This window comes from Acanthaster planci, linkage group LG09 (genome assembly GCF_054643075.1).
Source record: "Acanthaster planci isolate LZ-2023a linkage group LG09, COTS_SCS, whole genome shotgun sequence".
NCBI lineage: Eukaryota > Metazoa > Echinodermata > Asteroidea > Valvatida > Acanthasteridae > Acanthaster > Acanthaster planci.
In genome coordinates, this window is record NC_141785.1 from 15,659,799 (window position 1) to 15,679,455 (window position 19,657).

At 43.2% G+C, this 19,657-nt stretch overlaps 1 protein-coding gene, 1 long non-coding RNA gene and 1 other non-coding gene across 5 annotated transcripts in view; 1 reads left to right on the forward strand and 2 right to left on the reverse strand.

The window, feature by feature from the left end:
- Positions 1-358: 358 nt before the first annotated feature.
- Trnae-uuc (transfer RNA glutamic acid (anticodon UUC)) lies at positions 359-430 on the reverse strand. Its single transcript has one exon. It is a non-coding gene; the product is annotated as a tRNA-Glu (tRNA).
- Positions 431-4,503: 4,073 nt separating this feature from the next.
- The window catches only part of LOC110984846 (uncharacterized), a 41,971-nt gene continuing 26,817 nt past the window's right edge, over positions 4,504-19,657 (forward strand). The window contains exons 1-2 of one of the 3 annotated variants that reach the window (XM_022245404.2): positions 4,504-4,633; positions 4,985-5,189. In XM_022245404.2, coding sequence (XP_022101096.2) covers positions 4,999-5,189 — 191 coding nt within the window. In that variant the 5' untranslated portion in view covers positions 4,504-4,633; positions 4,985-4,998. Of the gene's footprint in view, positions 5,190-19,657 lie in introns of all 3 variants that reach the window. The other 2 variants (XM_087141745.1, XM_022245405.2) reach the window with 2 other exon arrangements.
- Positions 8,592-10,894, reverse strand: LOC147798217 (uncharacterized). The gene is made up of 2 exons (XR_015426538.1): positions 10,323-10,894; positions 8,592-9,390 (listed from the first exon to the last, which is right to left on the reverse strand). It is a non-coding gene; the product is annotated as an uncharacterized LOC147798217 (long non-coding RNA).

Below are 19,657 nucleotides of genomic sequence, written 5' to 3' on the forward strand. Positions count from 1 at the left end.
GCCCCCAACAAAATTTGAGCATCTCCGGATACTCTCTAGAAATTCCACCTTAGTTATGCCACATCATGTTGCCGAGCAGTGGCCAAAGTTCAATTCAAGTTTCACCGCTTACTTCTGCGGGTACTTTTGCCATTTCTTTCGTGCAGGACTGCAGTTCTATCTAAATACATGTAGGGCCTATGTAGGATAGCTAAAAAATATGAAATAATATATAAAGTATGCGTTTGCCTTTTTATCGACCATTTCCCCCCAAATACAAAAAGAAACAAATTTTGTCATTACTAAAATGTCATTGAAATGATAATTAGTTTTGTTTGGTAAAAGACCTTGCAAAGAGAGAAAAGAAAAAAATGCTACTTTCCCATGCCGGGAATCGAACCCGGGCCGCGTGGGTGAAAACCACGAATCCTAACCACTAGACCACATGGGATCTCTGAACAATAATGAGAAATGTAGACTTATAAATATTTAATTTTATTCGTAGTTCAAATTTCAGCTTAGTACTAGTAGTTAATGACAGAAGAATATATTGTGGGAAGTCCAGTTTTCGAGTGACGAGAGATCGACTGACGTAAAATACCATCAGACTTACTGAAGATCTTCTCTCCTCCCTTCTGGTGTGGGAAGTTAAGGCCATGGCAGCCTAAGTTGCACTCGTAAATATCCTAAGTTCATCCTATTTAGGCCTAGTTTACAAGATACAAAAACCACGGAGGTTGCAGGGGCAAGTAATATTCATTACGGTGTCTTTTTAAGTTTCAAATTACAATGGTTCAAAGTCGCTGTTCGTGTATAACTGAAGTCACGTGACCCCACTGACAACTGAGCATAAACATGCGGGGAAAGTACGGGCGCTTAGAAAAGACATGTTCCTTATATCATTTTCTCACTGCCTCGCAAATCGTTTTGCCCTCACATTCGGAGGGATGAGTTGACATATTGCAAAACTTATATTTTCTATGAAAATGGTCGATTCCTGCATGCGTATTAAACATCTAAATTAATACTTATGTTTCTAAGAACAGTGATTCAATACTAATTAATAAGTAAATGCAGTGCATCACAGTGAAGAAGAAGAGACCACAGAAACTGTAAATTTTAAAATATACATGTATTAGCTGTTTGATAATAACATTGAAATATTTCCATTGCACACTAATACAGTTTCACTAAAAAACTGGAGCCCACCGGCAGCGCTGCCTTGCAGGTGCAGATAAATGACAAACTTTCCAATTCGCTCGTCGCCCAGGGAAGGGCTGATGGCCTTGCACAGGTTTTAGTGAAGAAAATACGTCGAGCAGGGTCACATGCAGCTAACAACGCGCAGAGTATTGTGGGTAAATTTTTACAGGCGCGCGAACTAGTTATCAGTACGGGCAATTCATAATAATGCGCCCCCAAGAGTTTGCAACTCGTTGGTCAATCACAGTACACGACATCTGTCAACTCAATGCGCATTTGGAAATTATCGACAGATTTCTCGCGTTGGGATTCGCCAACACTATTGCGAATCGCCCGTCTTCGATATTTTTATTTTTCTTCCAGTGCTTAAAATTAGTTTCTCTACACTTTATTAGTTCATCCAAAATCGATCAAGATAACCAGTGATTTGAAATGTATCTCCAAAAGACATGTGTTCAGTGATAACCTAAAAAGAAGATAAATTACCGTGATTGTACCGAGACCATATTTTTATCATGTAAGCGGCGACACCTTGACATTTTTGGCTAACTTAAAATAACAGGAAGTCACAACCTCGCGGTCGGAGGTAGTGCACAAGGTAGCAAATCACATGCAAAGCCATTAGCCCTTCATAGGCCGTGTTTGGGCGCTGGGCGACGAGCGCACATTTCCAATCAGTGATGTTAGAGTGTAACTAGCGCCCGCTTGTGACCGAGATGTGTAACTAAAAGAATTAGGGCCTTTTCCAAGAAACAAAACCACGAAAGATTAAGAATTGGCATGAATGCTCATATGACGTACGATATGCCGTAAAGAGGACCCCCCCCCGTTGCATCTTCTTTTGTGTTGATGGAATCTTTGGAATTCCTTTCAGATTTCCTGGGGGGTGCAGTAGACACAATAGCCTTAGGGTATACAGCTTGTGCATCACATTTGGGGTCCCCCTTTAATACCTCTTGTCGTGCAGGGTATCTGAATGTTTGTAGAGATTGCAGCCTTTTAAAACCCCAGTGAAAGAAAGCAGCTAGCTACTGCCTGCAGAGCACACGGACTAAATATAAGCTTTGGAATGAGTGGTTCAGCATTATGCGGGAACAAACATACCATTGTACTCGAGCCCGGTTGCCAAGATTTACTGGTTCCAAAGCTTGATTGCCGCAACACTATACCTGTACCTGTACTGATCAAATAGGCCTATGCCACTGGGTTGATCAAACAGCCACATGTAATGATGGGCTACTGCTTGTACTGGGTATTAGAGTCATTAGTCTTAAGGGAGTGTCAATAATGACGTGATGAGCTAGAATTAGTGAAAAACCCCTATTTCATTGATCTTATTTATTTTATTTGGTGGAAACCTTCCCAAGAAAAAGATCAGTCAGGCCAATTTAGGCTATCGGTGAGGATTATTGTTAGACTTTCAAGGTAGCGTTGGACTATCTCATCAAGCCAGGCGCCCTCTTGTGTTTATCCTGAGAAAGTTCATGGTGAAGCGTCTCTCAGCTTCTCTGAGTTAAGGCAAGCTGGTAGCATGATGTTTGGGTATAAACTAACATCTACCTTGTTACTGTTAGTGTTCGTAGATTGATTTCGGTTCCATTTTGAATTTTTTTCTCTGAAGTTTGTCTTTGAACTGAACCTCAGAATCATCGGCATGGATATCATATTCCCAGCAAGACTCCCAGCTTCAGAGTGTTTTATGGGAGGGCAAGTCCAGAAATAACACTTGGCGCAATTGTGTTCGTATGGTCAATGACCGAAGAGGCTGCAGTGGGGAAGAAAAGCAATGAAAGGATACCAATTTGCTTGCATGTTGTTTTGGCGTCAAGCATGGTCGACTCCTCGTCTATTCTGCTCCATTGCAGTGATTCCAACTGCAACCTGTGTGTTATTATTGAGGACTTCCACCCCCTGCAGCCCATTCATGCCGTGCTCCCCACTGTCATTTTTGCACAAAGTCGAGCCTGCGCCAACAATGAATCCCCTCGTAGTGACTGCTCCGGGTCCTGCTATTCTGGACAACTACAGTAAGTATTTTTGAAAAGACACAGACAGATTGTTCTTTGATTCGATCAGTTCTGAATTGATATATTGCGTGCATCAGCAATGAAAGGGGAAACGAAGCAACAAAAGGATAAATCTACAGCGGATACCGCGTGGCATTCATCCAAGCAACTTATCGCTTCCGTATATTGCTATCAATCCAAACAGGCCGGTTCCCGCCAATTGCCTTTCCGTGTTTCCCGCTCACCGGAATCTCCCGTGCACTCTCAAGGTCTGCCGTCTGATCAGTGAGAAGTTTCTCTGTTTACGATGAATAACAGGAATAAGAGCTCGTATACAGTGACAAAAATGATCGTTCAAAATTGTCAGACAAGAGGGCCTTCCCTCTTTCCACACTGTCACTGCACGACTTTGTGATCTCAGATTGTTTTGTCCTGCATCCTTGCGTCTTCTTTTCCTCAACTCATAAATTGGCTAAGAAAGGTTTTCCGTTTTTTATAGCTCAAACGGGACCTGCATTGAGCATGAATCATTAAGAATAGTTTCACTTGAATCTCGGCGTCCGTTGTTGGTGTTACAATGAAACACGAATCATCGTCCACTGTCATCCAGAATCTGTTCCAAACCGAAAATAATCCACATGTTATTAATAGGGCGGATGCAGATTCAATAAGGAAGACGAAAAAGCAATACCAGTTACTCATTCGACGAGAAAAATAACTGTCGTCACTGGCCTGGACGTTATGGCGCTGCAACGACTCCAGGTGTGACCTACGCTTTGAGCATGGGAATATTGAAGCCATCAGATCTTTTTGACATTTGAGATCGATATTGGTCTTGGTTCAAAACATGGGTCCGCAGCTCTAGTACTGCTGCAGTCAATGGCTTACTGCACTGGTATAATTACTCCGGATTTTCAGCCAGACTGAGGAAGTCATTCGTATTATATTAACAGCTCCCTCTACCGGGTCCATGAACCCTGCATGGTCCAGCTGGATGTGGGAAACCGCTCCATCACGATCCCGAAACAATCACCCAGAATAAAAGAGGAATTTTGAATCAATGTTGGCACCTACCGTACCAGGAATATGCAAAGGTCTGAATGAAAAGAGAGTCGATTTTCGGATCGAAAATACCTGGATTTTCCAAGTCGATCTCCATCCCGTCCAGACATCTGATTGGTTGACCCTGTGATGACGTACCGCAACTTGGGTGAGATTTCAGGGGACCAGCTGACAGCGTGGCTGACTCAGGCTCATGCTATAGCATGTTCGGCAATTTCCTCGGACTTGGATGAATTGATTAGAGGCCTGTTGGTCCGTCACATGTCACCGGGAGGCCTGCACAGCTCATTAGGAAACTCCAGCAGCCCTGCCATTGGAACAATCAACAACCAGTCAATCATTGTCTGGAGCTGGCCCGACCAAGTCACTTCACAACGTGCAGTGTGAGTAGCGGGCTTCGTATCGTAGCGGGAGCTGCTTGATCGCCAACACCGGTAGCTGGGGTGCTCGTCCCCGTGGCTTCTGCGTTGAGCAGCCTGGTGATGAATTAGCCAGCACCGGCCCACAATAAGAATTAAGCTCATTCCCCATTGAGCGCGAAAAGCAGTGACTCACAGCAGACAAGAGGGCCCCTTTGAGACTGAACATTAACATTAGAACAATTTGCACTGAGACTCTTTGATATTTTGCAATACAATTTGGGGGAAAACGCTCCGCAAAATTCAGCACAAGCCTGAAAAATCGTTTTTGAGCTGACGACCTGCAATCTGAGGTGGTCTGGTTTTTCAATCCAGGAAACATTTCAGTCATGGAAGTACTGCGGAACTTGGAGGCCTGCGGTACTAGCCAGCTGGCCGCTGCTCGCAGGATCATCTGTACCGGTTTCCTAGCTCTGCTCGTCTTGTTCATTCTCCTACCGACTGCCGCCGTCAGTCAGCGGGCCACGTACCCTTCTCAACCAGTATCTAGCAGTCATCACGGCCATCACTATCGGACCAGGTAAGCACGGACATTCATTGTTGGGCGAGTTACCGGGGCGGGATGTTGGAGTTGATTTCGGACTTTTTGTACACGAAAACAGTGACAACTGCGTTTCAAGTTGCTGGGCCCATGGCCAAGCCATATCGCATGCCGAGACATTGTGTGAAATTATTGATCATTGTACATGTACAATGGGGAGGCTATGCCAGCCTAGTTGTCACAAAACCCCCAAAATTGTGGGGTGTAACATCCGCCGACGTGAGAACGCTGCGGACAACGAATCCCACAGTTCTGGGGGTTGTTAATGTGATTTATTACACGTAGCCAGAGTAGACAAGGGATTTTGTTTAGGCGTGGGGATGAGGTGGACTGGGTTCAGGGAAGACAACCTAAAGGGTTATCAAACCAGCTGCGAATTAGTACTTACTCAGCGGTTGGAAATTTTGCGTGCATCGAGGGGGCCATAGTTGCAACTTACAGATGCTACAACCACCCCCCATAATACCGGTACCCCATCCAGTCGGTCCTGGTTTTTCCCACTCCCTGTATTCCCCGATATTCCCCGCAATGTGTTGTAATTCTCAATACGATACTCTTATGCTCATGGCTGTACAATTAGAGGAATTCAAAATCAGGTGTGAACAAACTAAGTTGACAAACAAAGCGTTCGCATTACGTGGATGGAAGTTGCAGTTTGCTTATTGCGAGCACAGAGGTATAGTATACTGTGGCCATTTGGATTGTCTTTTAGATTTTTAGATGTTAAAACAGTGCTTGGAGTGAGGATTTTCTCAATTTTCTGAGCTTTGAGAACAGTAAAGAGAACTTCTCGTCACATCATTACTGCAAATTTTTTAACTTCTGTGTTTGCTAATTAGTGCCCAACCCCAACAACAGGAAGCGAAACACAGCCCAACCCTTGACCAAAAGCGGCCGTCGCTCAAAACAAAGTTCATGAGCTACACCCAACAACTGTTCTATTGTGCTGTTGTAGGTCAGAACAGTGGAGCCAGACACAACTGGTATAAGTTAGTCCAAGTACAAAGTTAGCGGCTGCAGGCCTCACATGGAACTCACTTGTTTTCGTGAGCGTCACTCACGCTTGAAAAAACGATGAGGCTCACCTTGTCTGAGCGCTCTGTTATGTGCATAGAGAAAGGAAACACAGATTTCCGTTCCCTGTGGATGAAGTGTGTAATATGTCCCAAAATATTTCTCGGTGTAAGAACTATGCTCGTGTCTTCTGTGAGGCTGTCATTGTAAATAAACTTGTGCCAGATGGAGGCGGTTGCTCTAGTCCGCTTGACAAGGAAACCAGTGCCCACGTGTGGCACACATTGCGAGCGAAGTGTTACAAGGTTTCCCAGATGTGATTGCTATTTGCTGTCCTGTCGGAAATAATTACAGCGCTACGACTAGGCCAATATGTATATGTTCATGTATGATGGTATATCCCAAATGGACCGAGGAAAGGTCGTGTGACTTACCTTGTAGTTAACTTAGAGGTCAGCATAAGGTCTATGACATTGCACAAAATTAATCATCATACATCAAGCAGCGTTTGTGGCTGTTCAAATGGGGGGATACTCATCTCCATACCTTTTGTCAGATTCTTGCTGAAGGAAAGGAATTTCTCAGTGGGTTCAGCTTTCTAACGTCTGAGTTTTTGATTTTTTGATTTTTTTGAATTCCACGACGGTGATGACTGCGATCGTCACGTGATTACCAGAAACCTGTCGGAGAAAAACAGTTTGGCATTTTGATAAGCACGCAACCACCGTACCTGCCGTTGTTTATCCGCGGTGGACATTTCTGATCATTAAGCATGTACCAGCGGAAATAACAATGGAAACAACATGGGCGTCCCTGGTTTCCCATCCCACTTATGATACTACGTGACACATTACGTGTGGTTTCAGGATGTTGGCCAAATGTGCGCTGTAACCTTGCGATGACATTTGGAGCTGACTTGTCAATAAGTCAGGCTCCATCTCCCTTCTTTAACTTGTTTAGGTCAAGGTCTGTCCAAGGTCAGTTCATCAACTTGTTTTCCCCCTCCTGAAACGCCAACATTTACTTGACTTCGTCAAATTTTTCAGCACTTAACTAAATTAAGAGACTGCCCCCCCTGATGTTGTCTTCCTTTGTTGTAGCCTAGAAAAATTACAGCGCAATAGGTCGGAAAAGAATGGGGGAATTCGACCTCGGAACAGGGAAAGGGAACCTGGTCGGAAGAGAAGATGGGTATAGTATGCATCACTCAACCTCAACTCCATCTTTGAAGAACTAGATTGGATCTTAATAAGTGGTTGTACACGCAGATGTCCAGTACCAAGAGCTCCCAAGAAGTTGAAGAACACATCATCCGTACTGAGGGTGCACCACTACAAATAAATTCCCATAGACAGCAGTGATAAATCCCCATACTTCACAAACATTTTAAAAATACTCACAACTCTCACAGGTGTTCAGGATGCACAGAAAAATGATGTTCCACATGTCCTCTTTCATTTTCCTTTCAATTTTCGGAGGGTTGACCAATGAATTTTTGAGAAATTTTCACCAGAAGCAGACCACCCCTAAAATGCAGAAAATGTCCCTGTCCAGAAAAGTAGCCATTTTGAAAAACCCTCCCTCAGCAAAATGGCTCAAATAGTGCCACTTTCATACCCGATTGCATCCAAATTGCTCAGAATTGGAAGCCCCGAGTCCGGCCCAGAGGTCCAGTCTCATATTTCTTGAATTCCTCATTTCCATGGCTCTCAGGTCCCTCTAATATAGAATATTTTGAGTGTATAACTTTTATTAATGAGCTCGGCGGACATATTTCTGGCCTAATTACCAGGGTGCACCCCTGAAATCGACAAATGTTTTGATGGCACCAGACTACCATGCTGAATTTATCTGGATTTTTATACCGTTCTTGAATTTTATGTATACATACTGTTTTTATTTATTAAAAAACATAGTCCTGCTTTTTTGAAAGTCACTTGGGACACGACCAGTGAACAGTCTATCGAGATTCTGAGAAAACCATCTGCTTTTCCTTTATACGATTTTAGTTTCACTCGTGCCCAAGCTGTCCTGGATATCGAGCTGAAGTTGCCCAACGATGATTTTGAGACTATGCCTGGCCAGCTGGCCTTGCGTCTGTGCTGCCGAAATTAAGGGCACCTATAAGTAGGCATTTCAGATGATTTCCAAATTATTTCATTACACAGTCAATTTATAGCAGATATGAAAGAGCATATCTTCAGGAGTTTAACAGTGAAAAAATCATTCAAAACGGCCAAGCGGTTCTCAAGATACATCCATTTGAAAATCGCAAACAACTGTCTAATTTTGACTCCCAGGTCAAAGGTCATCCTTTGTTTTTCTTTATAAAGTGAATGGCACCAGGAAAAGCTCACTCAAACAAGGTTTTTCTTCTGTTACATTGGAAGGACACATTTTATTTCTGTCAAACTTGGCATTCTTACAAATTTGCACATCACTACTACAAATTTCCACATTTAAATACAAATGTATATCTGATTTGCATATTTAATTGATATAAATGTCAATAAAACGAGATGTCCTGACTCCTGGCAGCTGTAGACTTCAATTAAATTTCTGATGTGGTGGTTACACGTATGTTGGTAAACATTACTGTTTGTCTTATCTTAAATAAAGCCATTTTCTAATTAATTAATCAATATATGCAATGCGTAAAATTGATCAATTTGCATAAATAATCATTCATGTTTTTTAACAGTAAAGCACCAATTATTGGGATTTTTGAGGATCAATGCCACATGTACGTGTACGGTATACTCCTAATGTATTTGACACACCCTGTACTCCTCAGAAACTACAGATGAAAGTTCAATTAAGTGAAAATGATTTGCATATTAATTACCTTTAATTTGAGAAAAAATTGGAACAAGACAACCTTAAGGAATTCTGCAAATATTTGCAGTAAGTAAAGAGAGTTGCGGATTTTTACAACCCTTTGGGTGTAATGCCAACTGTCACTTTCATATCGCAGAGCTTTGACTCCTATCACACCTGTGATTTTAGTTTTAGTATACCAACAAATTCAATGATAGTTCTGTTTGGATGTAGCTGTGCAGTTCAAGGACGAGTCCATTCTTGACGTGGGTTTGCACTGGGAAGCTTGGTCCATCCTGAGCGAAGTGCCTCCGGTAGATACCAGCTTCCTTGACATATGGCCCAATATCTAAAAAGTACACACAAAATAATAAGATCAAATATATAGCGTCTGCCATTAAACAAAAGTATAGATTATTTGTATGATTTATCATTAAAGGAAAAGAACAGGCAACAATTTAAAGGTTATTCTGTATTACAATGATACTGATCACTATTGTTCTAGGCATGTTTCAAAAGTAGTCCTAAAAGTAGGAAAGTGTCCATAAATAACATGAAGTAAGTTACTTAGAAAGTTGCATTCTGCTAAAATTCTGTTCAGAATTGCAAAATGATTGGGTAACTTTAAAGAGAAGATTTTTCGAGATAGGCCTAGCAAACATTATTTTGGAGTGACAAGTATTTTTTTATGATCAACCTTAAATTGGTGTAGATCGACCGGAAAGTCCAAACAAAATCTCTAAGTTTACAAATTGGCATTGCTTTCTTTGATTATATTTTTCCCTCATACTTTGATAAATAAACCCCATTGAACAATGTCAAAGACACGTTAACGCGGTGTTCACTTCATGACGTGAACACCTGAACAGTTTATCACGAAATAGAAACCACCACATGAGATGATTTTACGGAGCACATATTCGTACAATGATGTCATTCTTTAACTTAAAAAAACCCATTACCAAGAGATTGGGAAACTTTTTACTCTTTAAGAATGGTATTAATGATTAATTTTGATGAGCTTATGATAAAAGGACTCAAAATATACGACGGTGATGATTCACGTTTACGAATTTCTTGAACTAGTCGGGCACCCAGACTCCCATTATTATATGTGGGGGCGCCGTCGAGTGGTACGCAGTCTAGATTTAACGTGAACGATTTCTCCGTGCAAACTGCTCAAACGTGGTCCGGAACAAATACATTTCCGGACGCTGTTACTTGGCCAATATTCTTAAAAACTCGTAATCATCAACTAATATAAATATATTTTATACTCACGATGTCACAAAACATAAGATCGTAAACTTCAAGGAGAAACACGGCGTTGAAATGTTGGTTGTGACATAGCTTCTCAACCACTGGGCCGATTTCGATGTGACAAACACACAATGAACATGAATCCTTCCTCTTTCGGAAAAGACCGGAGGGGTTCGGGTAGCTTTCAAAACACGCTCCGGATTAGCAACGAAAACCCGAATGTCGATCCGATCAAAACCGAACCACGTGCAACCACGCGTGCCGTGCGAGCTTGCACGATCGACGCTGTGACCACTGCGCGGCCAATGGTCACCCCGGGCGTGCTTCCGCGAGGAATTTATTCACTTTTCTCACGAAGTATTTGGTTTTTTGCGCTTATTTTTCGGGGATCAGTAGTTGAGATATTTATTTCTGCCATCCTAAAATTTGAAGGTAAATGGATGTAGGGAACGTTAGATATGAGTGTTAAAACTTTGTCATGTTTTTGTTTTTGCATGGGTTTCATGTCACTTTCTGTGTGTGTGTGTGCCCGTGCGCACGTGCGGGCATCCGGTCAACGGGTTTGGTGACGTCACTGAATTGCCTACTATAAGGCCCCAGGTGGACACCAAGCTGGTAAATCAATTGTCAAAAGTGGAGAATCGGTGGGAACTCTGCTGAAGACGGAAATTTGCAACTCTTACACTGAGGTGACCCGACAGGTAGCCAACTGTGAGGTTACGAGGGAAGGGAAGGACAAAAATATAGGCCTACATGTACTTGGCATGTTTAGCGCGGTGATTTCTCGGTCGGTGCTTGCTGCTTGTTTGTGAAACATGGCATGCCTTGTAATCCCTCCGAAGATGGATTAGGACACCGAGAATTTAATTGGCTCATGAGATCAGGGATCAAATCACTTCAGCTGTTTCTGAAACATTAATGTCACTGACAGTTTAAGAACGTAGGTATTTTTAGGTTGTGGCCAGCGAATCGAAGAATGCGGTTAACATCTATCAATTTTCACCTCTTGCTCAGCCAATGGCATCACATGTGGTGTATATATGCGATAACAGGTTTGTTAATATTTCATGAGGACTTGATGTGTTACCACGATAGGTAATAGGGATTGTATTCAAATAAAAGGCTTCTCCTTATGCACCCTTTGTGTGGAATTGTTACATTGCTAACAACTTCTTTAGGTGCTGACATCATCACGGAGTACTTTATCGGGGTCACAGGCACAGGTCAAAACATTGATGAGGTCACTCAACTGACCCTAAGGAGGAATAAACAAACTGTTCATTCATGGTCCGATCTGGGTCCTTCTTCGACATGTCTTCTCCCTGGAAGCTATGAAGTCGTCGTTCGCCGGAGTCACTTGGCCCACACGGGCCAGACAGCATTGTTGAACCCCACCGGTGATATGCAGTTTTGTGAAAAGTCCTGCTGTCTTTGCAGCCGGGATCTTTGTTACAATAGTGGAGATAACGGTGTGGTTTGGTCTTGACAAGCTGACATTATTATGATGACAAATATGCCTGTTTTTGCCTTGGCCCAGTATTATCGCTACACTCCAAACTACGGCCACGCGTGGGCAGCTACTTCAATTACTACGAGATAAGAACGGTACCCTGTATTGGCAATGACAAAATAAGAATTAATGTTGTTATTATAAACGTAGCATCTCACAGAAGTGTTGCAAGGTGAACAGGACATGTAACAGTGGTGCTCTCAGGGGCGTAGCCACGGGGGGGGGGCGCTTAGGGGCATCCCCCACACAAATTCCTGGTGCCCCCCCGTTCCCCCACTAATTAAAAAACGGATGACTGGATATTGAGTAAGGCTAAAAGCTTGCCCTAAAAATCCACACCACTGAAAGTTGGTGCCCCCATAAGATGCTGGTTCCCCCTTGTGCCCCCCACTGGTAAAATCCTAGCTACGCCACTGGGTACTCTTCACAGGTCATGATAATTAATATCCAACTATAAGTACTATGACTAATACCCATTTTCCCAGATGCATAGCAAAAGGCGATGATTTTCTTATGGTGGTCCTAAAGGGACATAAAATTAGTCGTGAATATTTTCGCGATGTTGTACATATGTTTCATCGCTAGTAGTAAATATTTTTCCGTTAGTTTGGAGAGTAATTGCACTAATAGCAAACGGCGCCTGCCTGGCCTGGCTTGAGCATTCTGTATGTACATGTACAGCTAGCGGTACAGTGACCATGCGCATGTACATGTACTTTTCCTTGGTTGTCCACGTGCGATGCAAAGTGCACAGTTAAGCTGTGCATCGAGAAAGAAACAAGGAAATTGGAAACGAGTCAACGACATGGCTCAGAAAAACAAGGTTTGCTTTCCACATGGTTCCTGATAAGGACATACATTTATGTTGAATTTAACCGTAGCTCTGGAAGGCCTTTAAAGCTTTTGGCGTCCCGGGCGGGCAAAAAATCGAACCCTTCCTGTTTCTGGAAACATGTTCGCGACAAAGTTTACGACTAGTAAATTTATTCATGACATGTCGTGAAAATATTCACAACGACGCAAAAAATATTTGTAACTGGTCGTGAAAAATATTCGCGACTAGTCGTGAAAAAATTCACGACGTCGCGTAAATAATAAATTCACGACGTCGCGAAAATATTCGCGAGCAGTCGTGAATAAATTCACGACGTCGCAAAAACTGGTCGTGAATTTGATATCCCTTCAGGGCTACCATACTTTCGCTCAACACGTTTTAACGGGAATTTCACACTCGTCTTGACAACTCAAGGACGTTACTTAATACAACAGCGTCGAGCAATTATTATTTCTTGAAGAAGGCAGTGTCGCCGTCATACATCTCTGTAACAGGAAATTCAAAGTAAAGAGGCGTCAAAAGACAAGATTTGGGTTCCCTTTTCCCACTTCTCCAGCCTATGCCTTAACATAACCCAAAGGAAGCCATCGTTGCAACTGAATTTTCCACTTCGGTCGTAATTTCCTTTGGAATTCCACACATTCTTGGCATTCTGGACATTATTACACCATCCGAAATTTAATACCGTGGAATACCAACCTATTGTCGATCCACGCCGTAACTCCCATTATGAATTATCCGAATGAGTAACAGGTGGGTGCTGAAGAACAAAGATCCGCGTGAATGCAGTGCGTGATGCATGATCACCGAACAGCTTTAGACCATTTCATAGCCGGGTCTATAACAAACAAGGACGTAATAACTCACTTTGAATATTTCGAGGGGCTCCTGTACCTCGAAAAGACTTATTGTAAAGGCTAAAGTATTCTTGTCTGTTGGTCTTTGTGGGCAGATCTCCCAGGATATTCTCACCCAAGTAATTTTATCTCAGTCTTGATTTTCATGCAAGAACCTATTTTTGCTCTATTATGATAGGCAGAAATAATGTTGGATTGACGGCATTGGATGGCCGTTATCACACTCTTAATATTGTACTAATCCTGTTTTAAGAGGACATGTGGCATGTATTAAGCCTAATACAGTGAAAGGTTGTTGATTTAGTTTAAGTTTCCGTATTAAGGACACAGTTGTCAGTTTGATGTTGTCAAAGACACTTGTAAGTAAACGTCGGGTCTTCTTTAGAAAACGCAATCATCCTCAATTGACATGTGCTGAGCTGTACAATAATTTTTCGCGTCCGGTGGTTTTGGAAATGTGTTCACTTCCCTACGCTGTCATGCTGACTATCAATGCTGACTATCCTGCACACTTCATTACAGATTCAATCTAAATAAGAGCGTTTCACAGTCGTGCGCCTCCAAGAGTTTGCAAGGCGTCGACCCAATACGCGTTTGGTAAGGGTCGACAGATTTCGCCTTGCAAACTCTTGGAGGCGCACTATTGTGAAACGCCCGTATTAACAGACAGTGGTATCGTTTACCAGATAGTTCGTTAGAAATGAAAGTGCCCAGCATATTGTGACTAACTTTTTTTTTTAAATGCACAGTTTTGCAAAGCCACTGAGTGCAACACCGCGCATGCAATGCACCTTGGGAAGTTACGCGCACAAAACAAAAGAAGTGCCGTGTACTTAGCCTCGAGTTTTGCAACCCGTTCTTTTCGGAAACCCACCACGAAAGAAGCGACACATACTAAGTTGCCTTGCATATGCCCTTTGTGGGTCGACACCGCGACAAGATAATTTGCCATCATTGAGCCTTGGAGGCTTATCGAGTGTGTAGTAGGGAAAACAGTAGTGCTTATTGGAACTAGGGATAACACCCTTAGAGGAAATCCACTGCTTAATGTCAGACAATTCAGATATACGTGTATAAGCAACTGGGAAAAACATCGCCACGTAGCAGTCGCCCGCCGCCATGTCGTCGCCAGCCTGTCGTGACAAGACCAGCAGAAGCAGCCAGCTTCATAACAGGAAGAGAATTCAAAACATAAGACTATATTCACTAAATCATCGCTGTAAATATCTTTGAATTACCACAGATGACCAGAAATTAAAATTACAGAGCTGCAGCTGCGGCTTTTTCTGCTATTTTTCTGCGGCTTTTTCTGCTATCTCTTGTAAAATCAGTCGTGTAAAAATGTAAAGTGTAAAGATCACCAACCACGGACAGATAATCCATGTGACAACTAGTTTGGGACATTTGAGCACATTAATACATTTTGGTGTTAGGGCAGTGTCTTCAGACTGTAATCTTTGTCTCTAACAACATCTCCCTTTTTTCATCGTGGGAGCTTTGTCCGCTTGAGCACATTGTTGCCTGGGCGTGTGGATTGCTGGGAATGGGATGTGCATTGTGTCTATACTTATAGGGATAATGTAGGGCCTAGAGGGGGTATCTATTTTTTTATGTTAAAGTTTCGTCATTGTGGGGATCCAAACTGAGTTTTGAATTAAGCTGACCTGTCAGTGCCCAAGTAAACATTCAAGACATAAAGTAAACGCAGAGTTACACTCATAGTTGATTGGAGTTACTCTTTGTTGCAAACCATGCGTTTATCTTCCCAGGAAACAAGTCGGTTGAAAACTTGTACACCGTGAACTGTGTATGAATTCTTCCACTACACGAGTATAGGAAAACAGGTTTTTCTACGTCTGTGCTTAAACGAATATAATGTGTAATACCCTTTCTTCTCTGGTTCAAAAGTTCAAGTTCGGGACACCCCACTACACTCCGCGGGGCCCCGGTTCTGTAACGCGTGTAAACAGTTCTCGTCGTCTGTCGGTGTGTTTGCTCAAATATTGGACAAACAGAAGTGATGGTCCAAGTGTCCGGCGCGAATGGATTGTTTCCTGCAGCTCCATTGATTTGAGCGCGCCCGATTTGACCCGCACGCCGACAATGACAGCGCGGCTTTGCACCGATCAGCTGTGCCAGGGAGTGGGACTTAAGTTGACAGACGGGACAACCTTGCACTTGCCACCGTCGATAAACCTCAGGGGATTTGACGGGGGGATTCCTCGGTGAAATAGATAGCGCAAGCGGTGGGCAGGTCACCTTGCACGTAGTACAGCTGCTTTGACCCCGGGCATGCTCCTAGTTACAGAATTGTGAGTGACTCTTCGAAAATGAAAAGCTTCAGGGTATGCCTCATTAATGATACGAGAGGACTGTCTTTTCTACTGAATAAACTGAAGGCACCAGGGACAGATTACGGAAGCTAAACACTACCTTTAGAGCGGAAGACAGATAAAAAGAGGTATGGGGAACGAAAAGTGGTTTGGGGGAACAAGGGAAAGAGGCGCCACCTCGCGCCGGTGATCCAACGGATATCGGTACCAGATCGAGCGGAATAGCACCACAAGAGACGAAGATCAGAAAATGCACAGGTCCTGTAGATAAAGCCTGACCCATGCAGACGTCACTGCACCATTTCTGGCCTGAGTGGAACCCTCACCGAGCATGTCATGTAACCAGTGCGAAGAAGCCCTGTACAAGAGCGCATAACCTTGTGGAATGACCGTGGTGTTGACAGTCCAACCCCCAGCGTTATTGTTCGAGTCATTCCCCCCCCCACGTCATTGCATCACCTGCAGGGGTAATTAATGCTCCCCGTCGTCGGGTTGAAGTAGTTCCAAGCCATAAACACCTGTGAAATACACACCTGTTTGCAGCATGTAACTCTATCCTCGCTTTACCGCAGTTTCAAGGGAAGCCGTGGGTAACACAATGGTGTCATTTCTGCCCCCCCCCCGCATTCGGCATTGAGAACTCCGGCAAAACCGAGAGATTTTACACAACCGAGTGTGATATCTTCCGAGGAATGGCCAGAGTTGTTTACGCGAGAGGAAATCAAAGAAATTACGGCCAATTAGCTTGCCTTCAACTATCTCGAGCGTAGTGGATGGGAACAGGTGAATCCTTTCTCACACCTTCTTAGACTGAGCTAAAACACTCCCCCCCCCGCAAATTTACGGTGCTCAAACCAGTGGTAACATCTCTGTAGTAAGATCTCACCCTCGCTCTCAGAAACTGTATCTTGAGCTGGCCTTCAGTTTACACTTACACTGTTACAGTGAAGTTTTCACACTCACGAAATAGTGGCACCTGTGCAGGCCTCGTGTTATTTCAGGAATCCTTTGTGGGAAAATAAGGCTTCCAAACAGAAAGCGATTTAGGTGTCGAAGTTGGAGGGGAAAGTAGTTACTTCCTCAAGCCCCACATCTGGACAGCAAAAAACTAGGCGACGGAGGTCTGGCTGCCATTCACCAACAAGGTTTCAATCATAAAAACGTTTGGAGTTGTAAGTCTTTTCCATACCTAGTTCATCACACTCTCAAAACATCTTTTTCCCAACAGAACAAATGTCTTTCGATGTGAACGTCTGTTCGCCAAATTAATTTGTCCAATTTCCAATACCCGACAGTCTGCAAGAACAGTCCACTCTATTTTTGCTTTGTTTCTCATCGTTCGCTGGCATTTGCTTCCCAACGATGCTAAAAGGAAAGAACCTCGGTTTCCTCTATATTCTGTCTGTGGGGCAGTCTTCAATTACGAGGATGTGTTGTGACTATGAGTCACAAGTATCGAAAAATAACTTTTTGCACATCGGGCCGTCTCACAACATTTCACTCTTTCAACCACTAGTCCAAATGTCTGTCGACCTACGTGTATGTCGACCTACGATAGACAAGATACTGGCATTCAGTGTGCGTGGTCGGCGGACTGTCGTCTAAAGACATAGGGAAAAAGTCGTTTTCTTGAAAATAAAAGCACTCTGGTTTGAACTATTTCACAGAAGGATAAAGTCTGTTACTTCTTTTCAAGAAAGACTCGTATTTAAGGATTATTTTGCGAGTTTTATCAGTGGTGTATCTTACCATAAAGGTCTAATAATCTCCACTGCCAATACGGCGAAAGAACGCTTTTCCTATATAGCGTCATTACAGACTTGCATTTTACGGCACCCAATGTTGGAAATGACATTTATAGCATACTAAATTCGTCAGTCAAGATACTTGTGTTAAACAAAAGTACGAGACATCAGCCGATAGGCTTTCCATACCATGCAATTATGACTATAATATGCCATTGAAATAATCCTTACACAATTCACCATCTTGTGGGAAACGCATTTTAGTACCTTTTTATGTGTGTTCCCTTCGGCGTCTCCTGGAATTCTTTTAAAGATATTTTCAGTAATTCTCTGAATATCTCCCGAAATGCCAACAGTATAGCCTATGGCAAGCCCATACTTCCCAATGCATGCCACCTGCGACTTAATACAGTCATGAGAAACCTGGAGCTGTTGCAGGACCCCTATAGTATCTGAGTGTACCACGGCACTGTAAAGGGAACTTCGATGCATATTTCAAAATTGATACTGGCACAATTCATTTAGTCCACCGCTTGTTCCGAGTTCACCCGCTGGTCAGACAAACAGTACACGCACACGCCTACGCAACGGAAACAAGAAATACAAACCACTAAACATAATGGCAGGTTTTGTTTCAAATCACTACCGATGAAAACCAGGATCACCTTTCATCCGGGGTCACTTGCAGAAATTGAGACACAAATCCGATTTCGTTGAATTTTTCTCCGGGGAAATCAAACCCCACCAAAGTTCAGTTTAAAACTTTTAGACTGAGGATAAAGCGGAACTCCAGAGTCTCATAAAAACCCAATTGAAGAGAGAGTTGACGAACCGATTGTGCAGAAACAAGGCGATATACATTACAAAGTGTTCGTTTCGTAGCGGGTTGCAGGACAGCATTAGATTCTGAGGTAATTTGAGAATGTGCCAACCTGTGGAGTACTGCTGTTAAAATAACGTGATAGTCGGGCTGTCAACCGCTGAAGTTTACTGTCTAGTTCTGGGTCACTCGAAATCACAGCCTAGCACGGCCTGTTTATTGTCCTGCCCGGGCCTCGATAATTCAAGAATGTGTAAAAAGAAACAATAGATACACAACCTCAATAAAAGCTTTTGGATGCCAAACTGCAGAGCGGGAGGTCAACTTTCACCGACAAATCACTTCACTCACTAGACCGGCGTGTCATGCAGAATCTGGTGTTTAAGACGTTAGCTAATACAAGCAGTGCATCGCGGTAAATAAACACAAAATGTTTCTCCAAAAACTGGACCCTTGACGTCTTATGGCTTATCTACGAGGTCCTAATGCGGATATATCCTGCATTCACGCGAAATCTTGGCTGTCTGACCCGTGTTGGGTCAGTTAATAAAGTACACAGTGGAATTTGGGAGCTAGTGATAAAAAGAAAATTGTCCCCCTCCCCACACTCACCACTAACCCTCCCACCCACATTCGGATTATTGCCGCCACGAAAATTTGCCATATTGTTAGGTTCTGTGAAATCTCTCTCCCACTTTTACTGGTTAATTACTTATCATTCCGGCCTGCCCCAGCATGGACTATGATCTTTTTTATTGGGAGTAAGTTTCTTCTAGTCTGTGGGATCATGCTGCGCCTGTATGACCCCTCCTGGATGATAGCTATGTAGAACTCATCAGGCGAGGTGTTGTATCCGTGGAAATCCTTATTTTTCAGTTACTTGAATCTGTTTTCCCTTCGCTCTGTTCATGGACTAAGTTCTTGGAATGTGAAACGGGGGAATGCCCTGGTCTCTGTTCCCAATTCAGGCTATACAGCCACTTCATATTACTTACAAAGTGTAACTGGAGTTTCAATGCTACAGACGTGGCTACTCAGTTGTTTATTACTGTGGGTTAAGTCTTGTCGTCCTCAGGTCATTGCCCGCCAGACAGTTTTGGTGGCGCTGTTCATAGTACATCAGTGTGCACGACGACATCTAGGGGTGTAGACCACTAATTCAAGTGAGAATTTCTGACCAGCTCATTAGCATTAAAAGTACCCCCACAGCATCTTTTGCAAAAGGAAATTGTTTGGCCCTAGGGGTCCAGTCCACT